At 43.7% G+C, this 14,492-nt stretch overlaps 1 protein-coding gene across 1 annotated transcript in view; it reads left to right on the top strand.

Annotated features, from left to right (window-relative positions):
- LOC139382263 (serine/threonine-protein kinase SIK2-like) overlaps positions 1-6,498 on the top strand; it is a 58,072-nt gene extending 51,574 nt beyond the window's left edge. Inside the window, exons 13-15 of the mRNA XM_071126128.1 lie at positions 1,599-1,709; positions 1,956-2,050; positions 2,145-6,498. Of these exons, the coding sequence (XP_070982229.1) occupies positions 1,599-1,709; positions 1,956-2,050; positions 2,145-2,721 (783 nt within the window). The 3' untranslated portion in view covers positions 2,722-6,498. The remainder of the gene's footprint in view (positions 1-1,598; positions 1,710-1,955; positions 2,051-2,144) is intronic.
- The last annotated feature ends 7,994 nt before the right edge of the window (positions 6,499-14,492 follow it).

Genomic DNA, 14,492 nt, shown 5'->3' with positions numbered 1-14,492 from the left:
CAACTGCTGTAATGAAGCCAATAAAACGTCATTTTAAACATTTGTCAAAATGCAATTTGTGGGATCACACCATTCTAAACAGCGCACCTGATGTGAGCGGTTCCATATGTGACTATATAACCAGGTTTTACATCCAACCTTTGTGTAAAGTACGTGTAGGATAAAAGCGTGCAGATGGCGCTGTTAGCTAGAGTGCACGTGCCAGTACCAGAGTGGGCATACTCGCTATATATAATGTAAACTTTTTTGTGAGAAAACCATCAGGAAAGTTAAATTCGATGGAAACTTATTTTTTTATTTGATACATGGGAATTTAACCGCAAAAGGGATCACGTAAAGCGTTTTATTTGCAACAAGTCAATTTGATGGAAACATCGTGAGAAAATGCGCGTATTGTCTGTCGCCATTTGGATGGAAGACGTGCTAATGATAAATCTCTAAACTTAGAGTTGGGGAATCTAAAGTTGCAACAACTAGGATGGGGTACTATATGACTAGGATTGTGCTTTTGGACAATGAAAGTTTTAATGGCAGTCTTTATAAAAAAATTATATGGTCAGAATTTGCCTATGCTACTTTGAAGCAAGGTAAGACTCAAAATTTGATGTAAAACATTCAAAATGCAAACTGCCTCCAGCTCACATTGCAAAGTGATGGGTGATGCACTGACAGCCTGCCTGCCGTTGCCTATGCACTTCAATGGCGAATGGAAGGCATGCTTCAATTACCATTTGAGAAATAAAAATAGTAGCTCTTGGCCTCCCGAGTGGCTCAGCAGTCTAAGGCACATTGACCCGTCGTTGGCCAGGGTTAGGGGATAGTTTGGCCGGGGGGGCTTTACTTGGCTTCTCGCTCTCTAGCGACTCCTTGTGGCAGGCCGGGCGCCTGCAGGCTGACTTCGGTTGTCAGTTGAACAGTGTTTCCTCCGACACATTGGTGGGCTGGCTTCCGGGTTAAGCGAGCAGATGTTAAAAAGCGCGGTTTGGCGGGTCGAGTTTCGGAGGACGCATGACTCTACCTTCGCCTCTGAGCCTGTTGGGGAGTTGCAGCGATGAGACAAGATCGTAATCAGAAAATTGGGAAGGAAAACGGGTAAAAAAATAAACAATCTAATTGTGGTGATAAACTGTTTAATATGCGATTGCATTTAGAATTGTTGCGAATTGACTGGAATTGCACGTTTCACTCCAGCAGCAACAAGCTGAGGAGCAACAGCAGCTCTAGCACTGTCTGACATGTGATATTTAGCTGAAAATAGGCCCTGTATGCTGTGCTCGTGTGATAAATAAGACCTGACAACTAACAACAATACACATGCCCAAATTTAATTCTACAAAATTAGGCAAATTAACCTACAGGCCGATAAGTATGACTGTCAAATTACCATCAATTAATAACAAGGGTTTTTCATTGGGATTGTTTTTTTCTCCCGGTCAATTTGGCCACCGACAATTTTATTTAACTGCTTTACGTATTTATTTTGCCAAAAGCTGGCAATTACTGGCAAATGAAAACCCTGCTCTGTGTTTGTGTGTGCGTAGGCGGTCTGTAACCCAGTGTGATTGTGAGTGTAACCTCTGAACTCTGTGTGTTTTCAGGGTGAGGCATCTAAGCACGAGGATAACTTAGCTTTATACCATGGTGGTGCCCAGCCTCTACTGTCCCGAAGACAGAGCCTGGAGACACAATATCTCGCACACAGACTACAGGTACCAAAACACGGCTCAAATCTAGCTTGTATTTATCAAAATATTTATTAGGGGAGTAATCAATTACAATAGCAAATGGCTAATAATTTGTTAGTTTGTATGCATTACTGTATGATTTTATATACATTTCATTGTAATTTTATATTTGTCAATGTTTATGGATGGCACATTTGAGACTGGTCACCCTCATTGCAACCACAGATAAAATTATTGAATCCCTCATATTTCCCACTCTGTCCCTTACAGAAAGCTAGTGTTATGGCTAATGTGAGTCCTGCTAGCTGCCAGCTCTTCTGTAAGGAGAATCCTCGGAGTCTAGAGCAACAGCTGCAGGAGCATAGGTACATTATTAGACTATTCATACTTATCAAAACAGATCCCTCCGCCATCTTATTTTCCTGGTTGTCGCTGTAACCTATATCACTATATCTTCAGGTTGCACCAGAAGAGGATGTACCTCCAGAAGCAGACCCACCTCCAAGCCTACTTCAACCAGATGCAGATAGTGGAAGGTTCCTATCCAGGGGACCCAGGGGCAATACACAATCCACAGCAGCAGGGGGCCATGGCTGGGGCCCACCAGCAGCAGGGCAGCTCCCAGGCCTCCCCTCCCTACACCCAGGCCCTCAGCCCCTTCATTGAGCCCAGTGCCAACCTGGTCTATGACCACTACCTGGCCCAGCACTACCCCCACCCTCACTCCCACCTCAGCCCAGTTTTAATGCCCCCTGCCCTGGCCGGCCAGCTGCAGAACCAGCACCCCGAGGCCCTGGGATACAGCTACCAGCTGTGTGACCAGCAGGGCCAATTCCACACTCCGCAAGAGGCACTTTATCCAGAGCAATACGAGTTCCACCTGGACCCCGGGCAGCCGCACCGGCCTGGCCCAGGAGAGGCCCCTGTTGCCGGGTATGAGGGGCTGGCGTTACCCACCGAGCTCCAGGACTCCTTTCTGGACAGCGAGATGATGGAGACTGTAGACTCGCAGCATGGCTTCCTACTGGTGAACTGAAGCCGGTAGAACTGTGGGGAGAAAGCAGTATTACCGACAGTTGAAAATCTACACAGCATCATGTCGTAGATGTCATGGAGTGGAGTTGGGGGTCAAGGTACAGGGGAAGTGTTGTTGTTTTTTTTGTATCAATGAATACTATTTTTTTTAGTTGTGGTGAACCAACCTCAGAACCTTTCTACCAAAATCCTCCCGATCTCCCTTCCCACTTCTCTGTTCCCATCAGCCCTATGCAAGGACCCAGGCCTGGAGGCTGCCTGGGTGATGGGTGTGCCAGCATGGATGGCTGGCTGGGTATGTGTGGATGGATGTTGCCATGATGGGGGGTGTCACGTGTGAAGTGATATCGCTCCACAGGAATACAACTGCCTCAAAGCTGACTGCAGCCACAGCGGCCCCGTCGAGAACAAGTGCTGGACGATGCAAGAAAACTTAGCACAGTTTGGTCGTTTTTGGAAGACGTGCACAACGGAACTTGGCTTACCGAAAGCACAAACCAAACGACAAAGATGCTATTTTGTATTGAAGTAGGCCAAGAACTCTCAAAAACACATTGGGTGTTTTTGAAGTAGTAAAAATAATAAACGAACAAGAGACAAAGTAATGAATTAATGCGCACTTGATAAGTGCAGTGTTAGTCAATATTTTATTGTAGCAATATTGAAGCAACAGGCTTTTTCCTCACCAGAAAGTCGTACTTTAATGTGTGATGTTTTTGGGGAGAATTCCAGTATGATGACTCACAGCCAACATATCCACAGTGACCGCTCATCACTGCGTAGACCGTGATGAAAAATCAGGAGATGATCCCCCCACTAACACCATCGCAGCAGATAAAAAAAAATATTGTATAAATCGGCTAGATATTTCCAACAAACTACACAAATCAGTTTGAAGCCCTTTGCTTCACTAGGAGCTAAAAGGAATGCAGTGCCTTGCAAAAGTATTCATCCCCCTTGGCGTTTTTCCTATTTTGTTGCATTACAACCTGTAATTTAAATGGATTTTTATTTGGTTTTCATGTAATGGATATACACAAAATAGTCCAAATTGGTGAAGTGAAAAAAATTACTTTCATAAAAAATAAAATGTCAAATCTGAAGTGGTGCGTGCGTATGTATTCACCCCCTTTGCTATGAAGCTCCTAAATAAGAGCTGGTGCAACCAATTACCTTCAGAAGTCACATAAAGTCCACCTGTGTGCAATCTGACTAATTAAGTGTCACATGATCTCAGTGTATATATACACCTGTTCTGAAAGGCCCCAGAGTCTGCAACACCACTAAGCAAGGGGCATCACCAAGCAAGCAGCACCATGAAGACCAAGGAGCTCTCCAAACAGGTCAGGGACAAAGTTGTGGAGAAGTACCGGTCAGGGTTAGGTTATAAAAAAATAATCTGAAACTTAACATCCCACGGAGCACCATTAAATCCGTTATTTTAAAAAAATGGCAAAGAATATGGCACCACAACAAACCTGCCAAGCGAGGGCCGCCCACCAAAACTCAGACCAGGCAAGGAGGGCATTAATCAGAGAGGCAACAAAGAGACCAAAGATAACCCTGAAGGAGCTGCGAAGCGCCACAGCAGAGATTGGAATATCTGTCCATAGAACCACTTTAAGCCATACACTCCAGAGCTGGGCTTTACGAAAAAGTGTCCAGAAAAAAAGCGATTGCTTAATGAAAATAATAAGCAAACACATTTGGTGTTTGCCATTAGGCATGTGGGAGACTCCCCAAACATATGGATGAAGGTACTCTGGTCAGATGAGACTAAAATTGAGCTTTTTGGCCATCAAGGAAAATGCTATGTCTGGCGCAAACCCAACACCTCCCATCACCCCGAGAACACCATCCCCACAGTGAAGCATGGTGGTGGCAGCATCATGCTGGGGGATGTTTTTCATCGACGGGGACTAGGAAACTGGTCTGAATTGAAGGAATGATGGATGATGCTAAATACAGGGAAATTATTGAGGGGAAACCTGTTTTGTTTCAGTCTTCAAGAGATATGAGACTGGGACGGAGGTTCACCTTCCAGCAGGACAATGACCCTAAGCATACTGCTAAAGCAACACTCGAGTGGTTTAAGGGGAAACATTTAAATGTCTTGGAATGGCCTAGTCAAAGCCCAGACCTCAATCCAATTGAGAATCTGTGGTAAAGTATTTCTGTACACCCACGGAACCCATCCAACTTGAAGGAGCTGGAGCAGTTTTGCCTTGAAGAATGGGCAAAAATCCCAGTGGCTAGATGTGCCAAACTTATAGAGACATACCCCAAGAGACTTGTAGCTGCAAACGGTGACTTTACAAAGTATTGACTTTGGGGGGGTGAAATGTCATGCACGCCCAAGTTTTGTCTTTCTTGCTTATTTCACAAAAAATATTTTGCATCTTCAAAGTGGTAAGCATGTTGTGTAAATCAAATGATACAACCCCCCCAAAAAATCTATTTTAATTCCAGGTTGTGTAAGGCAACAAAATAGGAAAAATGCCAAGGAGGGTGAATACTTTTGCATGCCACTGTAAGTCAAGTCAAGTCAGTTTGCTGCGCTATTGTTGTTAGGTGAGTTATCTCCAGATTGTGACCTTATACCTCCTGCTGTATGCAGCTGATGTGGGTCTAACAGTGGGTTTACTGGGTTTCTGAAGTAATGTTTCTCTAACCTAAAGGTTGCTGTAAAAAATAAGGGGGAAAAAGACATTAGTAACCCGACACTGGATTAATTTTGACAAGTTTCACCATGGCTCTCTTACAACAAGCTTCGAATGAACACAACTTTTGAATCTACTTGAAGCATACAGATTTCTGATGATGACATAACTCTACTTTTCATTAAATGGGATGAAAAACCGAAGTGTTCGAGGTCAGAGACAAAATCTGCATCTCAAATGGCACCCTATTCCCTCCATAGTACAATGCTTTTGAACTGAGCCCTATTGGCTCTGGTCAAATTAGTGCACTATATAGGTAATAGGGTGCCATTTTGGACGTAGCCATAGACTGCAGGATTGTCTGTGGAAGTTGAATTACTGGAGCACTTTTACGAGGCGATAAAGGAAATGTAGCTAGAGTGAGAGATGTGGTGACGGTGGTAGTCAGAATGGTGTTTAGCCTAGTCTGCTGCTTCCCCGGGATACTAAAACAAAAGTGAGGGACCCATTCGCTGTCTTATCTCAATAAGTGGACACAAAACATTTGGTTCTTACAAAGAAAGACCAGCGAGAATAGCAATATAGGTTGTTCATTGTGCTTTGTACAAATTAGGGGTTTAGAGACTTTCGTGCTCTCAAGATGAAAAAAATATTGTGTTGAGCGTGAGTAGTGTTCAGTGTGCCTTTTTTTTTTTTTACTTTGTTTTGAATTAAGATAAGAATATTTGCGCTTTTCTGGTTTTAATTCCGTTCTGTTTTTATTTTGGGGTATCCTTTCCAGAAATGAGTAGTCCCAGGTTTTACAAAGGTACAAAACCAAAGTCCCCTCAGAAGTTTCCCTGTACAACCCCACCATGTGGAGTTAGGAGCTTCTTGGTTTTAGCTTCTTGACAGTGCTTTTTTTGGTCAATCAGTATATGCCATTTAAAAAGTATTATAGCAATATTTAAGTAATAGTTGAAAATAATGAAGATTAGTAGTGGATGTGTTTCAGTATCATAATTGCACCTCCTGCTGACAAACACCTGTTAGAAAATCCAATTTATTATTTACCTTCATTGATGTTGACCACACATAAGCTAACTTGCTGTTGAGATTAAAAAGGTGTATCGAGCAAATTGTGAGTATCTTGATCTACTTTATTGTTTTTTTTTCAAATCTGACTACGTACTCTTGGGTTGAATCCAATGATGAATACATTTACGTCCATGGTTGAGTTATAGGCACTGTCATTCTCCAAAACATAGCGCACTATTTGAGATTCCATTACAACAGCCCAAATAGGGACATCAACGGATCCTCAATTGTACCAGTATGACACGTAGCCCTTTATCATAAACAGTTGAGTCACAGTACATGAGCCTGAATTCATTTCAGGAACTAAATCCAAGGTCTCACAAAGGCGGCCATCCATTATCAGTTATCAGCACTTTATTACCTGTTCAACATCCAAATTGATTGGTAATGTGGCATGTGTTTTGTAAAAACTCTCAAATAGATGGGTATGTGGCATCATTACTGTGTTGATAAATATGTTCAGGGTTCTTATTAACACCATTGACTCAGTCCTAGTTATGTGAGTAATCAATGGCATAGTTGGACCAGAGTTAATGGTCTAAACTTTATGGATTGAAATGTCTGCCCTCACAAGCACAGCACATTTGTCATCTAGATGTGGTGTAAATCGGGGCCTGTATTCATAAAGCTGCTGATCTAGGATCATGTCCCCCGTCCATATAATATTCACATGATCTTAAAGGCCAAACTGATCCTGGATCAGCACTCCTACTCAGACATTATGAATATGGCCCAGGAATGGGTATGAATAGATGGAGCATCTCAGACAGTGAAATGTTCTACTTTTCCTAAAGGCCTCTACATAACTATAGCCTATATCCCTCTTGGTTCTCTTGTCTGGAATTCAATCAGGATCCCCTACAGGAGTTCTACTCATAACTGAACTAGTTCCCATTCCCATTGGTGTCGGTCTAGGTTGCTAACTGGATTGTTGTCAACACAAACACGGCCCAAGCGTCATTGCTTTGGAGGTTATTTGATTAGTTCAAGCATTGCTCCCATTTCTCGGCAGATGCCCTTGCTATAAGTTATCTGGGTATGGATCAGCAAATGATGCTCCCCGGGAGCTGAAATTAGTGAACCAAGAGATGTCATGTCCTCCCATTAGTGCACTCAACTCTACTGTATCCTATTCATACCAGTGCATTAGAGTGAGTCCGCCGAACTATGACTGAGGACCTCCCCATAAGTGGATGATGAGATCACTTAGTCTTCAACCTAGCGGCCTCCTTATTCCCAGCACAGATTGAGCTAATGTCCCTGTCAAAGCTTTGTCCTTAGAACTTGAGCAGGAATACAGTTAATCAAATCAGGCCTGTAATCCCATTCAGACAAGTTACAGCTTCAGGTAACACCAACATAGTGTCTTAATAGGGCGTTGGGCCAGCACAGCTTCAATGCACATTGGCATAGATTCTACAAGTGTTTGGAACTCTATTGGAGGGATGCAACAAAAATGTTACATGTTGAGATTGATGGAGAATGCGGTCTCGGGCACCGCTCCAGGATCTCCCATAAGTGTTCAGTTGGGTTGATCTGGTAACTGAGACAGCCATGGCATATGGTTTACACAGTTTGTCAAACCATTCAGTGACCACTCGTGCCCTGTGGATGGGGGCATCGTTATCCTATGAGGGCATAGCCATGGTAGCCAAAATAATGGCCCGCCCAGCATTTTTATACATGATCCTAAGCATGATGGGATGTTAATTGCCTAATTAACTCAGGAACCACACCTGTGTGGAAGCACCTGCTTTCAATATACATACAAAATTATGTGGACACTCCTTGAAGTTAATGGATTCTGTTTTTTCAGCCACACCCATTGCTGACAGGTGTATAAAATTGAGCAGACAGCCATGCAATCTCCATAGACAAACATTGGCAGTAGAATGGTCTTACTGAGGAGCTAAGTGACTTTCAATGTGGCACCGCCATAGGATGCCACCTTTCCAACAAGTCAGTTTGTCAAATTTCTGCCCTGATAGAGCTGTTCCGTGTCAACTGTAAGGGTTGTTATTGTGAAGTGGAAATGTCTAGGAGCAACAACGGCTCAACCGCGAAGTGGTAGCCTACCCAGAAAGGGACTGCTGAGTGCTGAAGTGCGTAGCGAGTAAAAATTGTCTGTCCTCTGCAACACTCACTCAAGAACTGTTCGTCGGTAGCTTCATGAAATGGGTTTCCATGGCCGAACATTCAAGCCTAAGATCACCCTGTGCAATGTCAAGCGTCGGCTGGAGTGGTGTAAAGCTTGCCGTCATTGGACTCTGGAGCAGTGGAAACCAGGTTCTCTGGATTGTTGAATCACTCTTCAACATCTAGTAGTCCGATTGACGAATCTGGGTTTGGCTGATGCCAGGAGAACGCTACCTGCCTGAATGCACAGTGCCAACTGTAAAGTTTGGTGGAAGAAGAATAATGGCCTGGGGCTGTTTTTCATGGTTTGGGCTAGGCCCCTTAGTTACAGTGAAGGGAAATCTTAACGTTACAGCATACAATGACATTCTAAACAAATCTGTGCTTCCAACTTTGTAGCAACAGTTTGGAGAAGGCCTTTTCCTGTTTCAGCATGACAATGCCCCTGTGCACAAAGTGAGGTCCATACAGAAATGGTTTGGAAGAACTTGACTGGCCTGCACAGAGCCCTGACCTCAAACCCATTGGACACCTTTGGGATGAATTAGAACGCCGACAGCGAGCCAGGCCTCATCGCCTAACATCAGTGCACAACCACACTGATGCTCTTGTGGCTGAGTGGAAGCAAGCCTTCCTAGAAAAGTGTATTTCCACTTGTTTATACCGGTCTAAAAATGTGGGAACAATCAGAATGGCAAGAAGATAACACAGGACACATGTTAGCACCAGATATAAAATGGGGATTTTCAATATTATTTTCAATATGCTACCCTCTGTTTTTGCTGGTAAAACGCAAATCAATGGTTGCCATGGTGATGTGTGAATGACAACAGCGTACTTCTGCTCTCCAGCTGAGGTCAGAGTACTCATCAGTTTAACCCTCTGGGGTCAGTTGAAGCTACACTGAACAAAGGCAGCTAGTCCTGGGCCATATCCATTAGGCACCAAACAAAGCAAAGACTGAAACGGAAAGACTAACTGGACATTTTAGTTTTCCGTTGCAAAACATACCATTTTCTGCCACACGCCATAATGAACACAACCCTGATGGAGGACGGACAGGGCTGACAATGAAAACGAGGCAAACCACATGAAGGTACCGGTCTAGCCTGACACATCCCTTTAGCCTGACCTACTCATGTGTGTTATAGTGACAGACGTGACTATGCAAGGTTGTTATTTCTAGGTCCTGTGCAGGCCGGGATTAGGGTCTCTGACCGTCTGGTGATCAGATAAAGTAGAACAACACTAAGACAGACGGAGACCTACACTGACTGCTGCCCATCAGTTACGCAAGATCCTTAGCAAGAAAGCTAAGGTAACTGAGCTAAACGACTACCGCCCCGTAGCACTCACATCCGTCATCATGAAGTGCTTTGAGAGACTAGTCAAGGACCATATCACCTCCACCCTACCTGACACCCTAGACCCACTCCAATTTGCTTACCGCCCAAATAGGTCCACAGACGATGCAATCTCAACCACACTGCACACTGCCCTAACCCATCTGGACAAGAGGAATACCTATGTGAGAATGCTGTTCATAGACTACAGCTCGGCATTCAACACCATAGTACCCTCCAAGCTCGTCATCAAGCTCGAGACCCTGGGTCTCGACCCCGCCCTGTGCAACTGGGTACTGGACTTCCTGACGGGCCGCCCCCAGGTGGTGAGGGTAGGCAACAACATCTCGTCCCCGCTGATCCTCAACACTGGGGCCCCACAAGGGTGCGTTCTGAGCCCTCTCCTGTACTCCCTGTTCACCCACGACTGCGTGGCCACGCACGCCTCCAACTCAATCATCAAGTTTGCGGACGACAACAGTGGTAGGCTTGATTACCAACAACGACGAGACGGCCTACAGGGAGGAGGTGAGGGCCCTCGGAGTGTGGTGTCAGGAAAATAACCTCACACTCAACGTCAACAAAACTAAGGAGATGGTTGTGGACTTCAGGAAACAGCAGAGGGAACACCCCCCTATCCACATCGATGGAACAGTAGTGGAGAGGGTAGCAAGTTTTAAGTTCCTCGGCATACACATCACAGATAAACTGAATTGGTCCACTCACACAGACAGCATTGTGAAGAAGGCGCAGCAGCGCCTCTTCAACCTCAGGAGGCTGAAGAAATTTGGCTTGTCACCAAAAGCACTCACAAACTTCTACAGATGCACAATCGAGAGCATCCTGGCGGGCTGTATCACCGCCTGGTACGGCAACTGCTCCGCCCTCAACCGTAAGGCTCTCCAGAGGGTAGTGAGGTCTGCACAACGCATCACCGGGGGCAAACTACCTGCCCTCCAGGACATCTACACCACCCGATGTCACAGGAAGGCCATAAAGATCATCAAGGACATCATCAACCACCCGAGCCACTGCCTGTTCACCCCGCTATCATCCAGAAGGCGAGGTCAGTACAGGTGCATCAAAGCTGGGACCGAGAGACTGAAAAACAGCTTCTATCTCAAGGCCATCAGACTGTTAAACAGCCACCACTAACACTGAGTGGCTGCTGCCAACACACTGACACTGACTCAACTCCAGCCACTTTAATAATGGGAATTGATGGGAAATGATGTAAATATATCACTAGCCACTTTAAACAATGCTACCTTATATAATGTTACTTACCCTACATTATTCATCTCATATGCATACGTATATACTGTACTCTATATCATCGACTGTATCCTTATGTAATACATTTATCACTAGCCACTTTAAACTATGCCTCTTTGTTTACATACTCATCTCATTTGTACATACTGTACTCGATACCATCTACTGTATCTTGCCTATGCTGCTCTGTACCATCACTCATTCATATATCCTTATGTACATATTCTTTATCCCCTTACACTGTGTACAAGACAGTAGTTTTGGAATTGTTAGTTAGATTACTTGTTATTACTGCATTGTCGGAACTAGAAGCACAAGCATTTCGCTACACTCGCATTAACATCTGCTAACCATGTGTATGTGACAAATAAAATTTGATTTGATTTGATTTCTTACATGGAATGAGAGCATATGCTTGGCCATGACTTATGTAATAAAACTACATGATAAGAAAACACGTCATGCCTATTGATCAGGGTGCCCTTAATTTGATACAATTGTAGGATTAAACATATTACGCAGTCAATATTGTATGGTTTATTCACACCGTTAACTATAAGATATTGAATTTGTCCATCGGTGCCCTCACAGAAACAGAGGCAAGTCACTTTTACTTGTGATGGTCGAGTGGGCGGGAATAGACAGACTAACCTACTCAAAATAGTGTGTGAGAGAGAAAGGACATATTGAGGGCAAGTTGACTCTAGGAAAATGAAAAAAAAGCTTGTTTCCCTGCGTCTTCTATGTTTCGTATTTTGTCACTGTGAGAGAAACCAACCGGAGGGCATCTCTTCCCCCACTGAGCTGAATCCTGTCATGAATGACTTTATCTAGTTTCAGAAGAGACAGCTGCATTGTTTTAGTTTCATCAAAGTTTGCAGCAGTTCTGTTTGACGGCTTCAAATATTATTATCCAAGAGATAATAGAATCCATAACTCCTCAATTCAGAAGCTCTAGTCTTCCTACAAGAATTATGGCTAATAATATTAAATCAAACATACTTTTAAAAAGGTTCTGTTTAACTGTTACTTAGGCTACAATCACTGTAAATCCTGACATAAATCAACTTTTGGCAATCCAATGCAGAGGATTATTCCATCAACCTCCAAATTGAACAACGTCCAGATGTGACATCTTCGCTCCAGGCTGCCTATCATGCCATTAAACCACCAACACTCTGTCCTCGCGTACCGTACTGTTATGCTAGCATGTGACGTAAAGACTAACCTTTGCATAACGTAACAGCGATGAGCTATAAATCGGGGGTGGCCCGCGGCTTGGGTTGGTTATGTATGCTGATTGGCGATGGAGAGATTTAAAAAGCGCTCCCATTCTAACGGACGCTCTCTCATGCGATAGCTCTGTTTAGTGTTTGAATGCCTGAGTGCTCTTTGTGGAACAGAAAGGGTGTTTGTGATGTGCTGCCAAGGTCTTCCCTTGTGTAGCCCTTCAGTGTGACAACCAAGTGAAAGTGGTAAAAAAAGAACAATCTACCTGAAAAATGAATCTGCCCTCTAACTGCTGCATATGAAGGACAACTTGAAACATCATTCATTCACTATGCTGCTGCAGAGGGCCAAGTCAAAAAATAAATAAAAAAATCCCAGTCCTCAATAGCATTTGTACAACACCTATGTCCACTCCTTTCATCCAGGCCATGCTGTTGCACAAATGTGAAAGTCCTCTATCTGCAATGGATTGAATTCCAGAATCATCATATCATTCACCTTTTCTCATTTGACGTCATCTAAGTGAAGTTGTAATAATAAATAAACCCCCTTTCCTCCCTAAATTGACATTGAGGTGCTCTTCATTACAACCATTTTGCAACAGATTCTTTCTTATTGGACAAGTTCAGGTATTGTACAGTTTGCTTCCTAATGAGGGCCAGTTCAGCATCAGCAAAGAACATTCCGACAGATGTATGATCCACCCAGAACAAATATGATTCTGTCATCATGTAGAATACAAAACGTGTCACTTTTATTTATTATATTTCTAGCTGCAACATATTATTTAGTTTACTCGGCAAGTCAGTTAAGAACAAATTCTTATTTACAATGACGTCCTACTCTGCCAATGCTGGGCCAATTGTGCACCGCCCAATCACAGCTGGAAGTGATGCAGCCTGGATTCGAACTAGGTACTAGCAGTGACGCCTCTTGCACTGCCTTAGACCACTGCGCCGCTAGGGAGCCCCAATATTCTGGGGCACTTTTCCCAGACAAAGATTAAAAAGCTAGTTTTGGTCTATGAAGCACTTTCAAAGGAGAACCACTATTTATCATGCGTTTTAGGGCAATGGGCTCAAAGGGATAGTTTAACCAAATTACAAAATGACATTGGTTTCCTTATCTTGGGCTGGACTCAATCCATAGCGCTGAAGAGATGCACACAGGGCGATAGAAATTTAAAGGGAATGTCCCCGCATTAGCAGAGACTCGATTCACGGTAAACGCTGCATATGTCGGCTCAATTGGAAATTACCTTTAAATTTTAATCATGCTAGAGCGCTGAACTTCAGCAGTAAGGTTGGAATCCATCCCCTTGTAAGTGGTCCATCGACAAAACCAATGTGTAATTTTGTAACGTGGATGAACTTTAATTTGTGTCCAGGAAACCAAAACCAGCCCCTGAACGATTCACCTGTGAACAGGGCCTACACACTGGACAGACGTCGTTTCAACATCTAGTTTTGATTTACATTTGGTTGAGATGTTAAGTTGCCAACTAATGTGAAATCAACAAAAACATTCACCATGTCATTGGATTTACTTAAAAAGTTGGGTGAAAAAGATACCAAATTGCCTTAAATTGATGACTTTTTGCCAATCCAATCAGTTTTCCACATTGATTCAACATCAATGTATTTTTTTTGGTTGAAATAACGTAGAAACAACGTTGATGTAGGCTGGGCAAAAACTGTCTGCATCACAGATTTTCCCACTTACCTCTCTGATCAGCAGCAGAGACAGGGATGACATGAGGTGTAAGTAACGTTAGGCTATAGCTCTGGTATAGCTGCGTGGTGCCAGTTATATTTCATCTTCAGAGCAGCTGCCATTCCATAATGCTCAAACATGAGCAAGAACATCTGAAAACAATTGAACATAATGGGTCTCCGTGAATGGGCTGAAGATAGCTGGGCTGATCACTGAGAGAGCTGTGCAAACACACTTTGAAGCACTGACACATGTGGATAGATAGGCCACCAGGTCTCCACATGGCCCAGGCATGGATGGACATCTGGGGAGAGAAGGGAAGCAGCTGGCTTGACCGT

This window comes from Oncorhynchus clarkii, chromosome 24, assembly GCF_045791955.1.
Source record: "Oncorhynchus clarkii lewisi isolate Uvic-CL-2024 chromosome 24, UVic_Ocla_1.0, whole genome shotgun sequence".
Classification (NCBI taxonomy): Eukaryota; Metazoa; Chordata; class Actinopteri; order Salmoniformes; family Salmonidae; genus Oncorhynchus; species Oncorhynchus clarkii.
The sequence above is the reverse complement of the archived record's forward strand: the minus strand, read 5'-3'. Positions and strand labels throughout refer to the sequence as shown.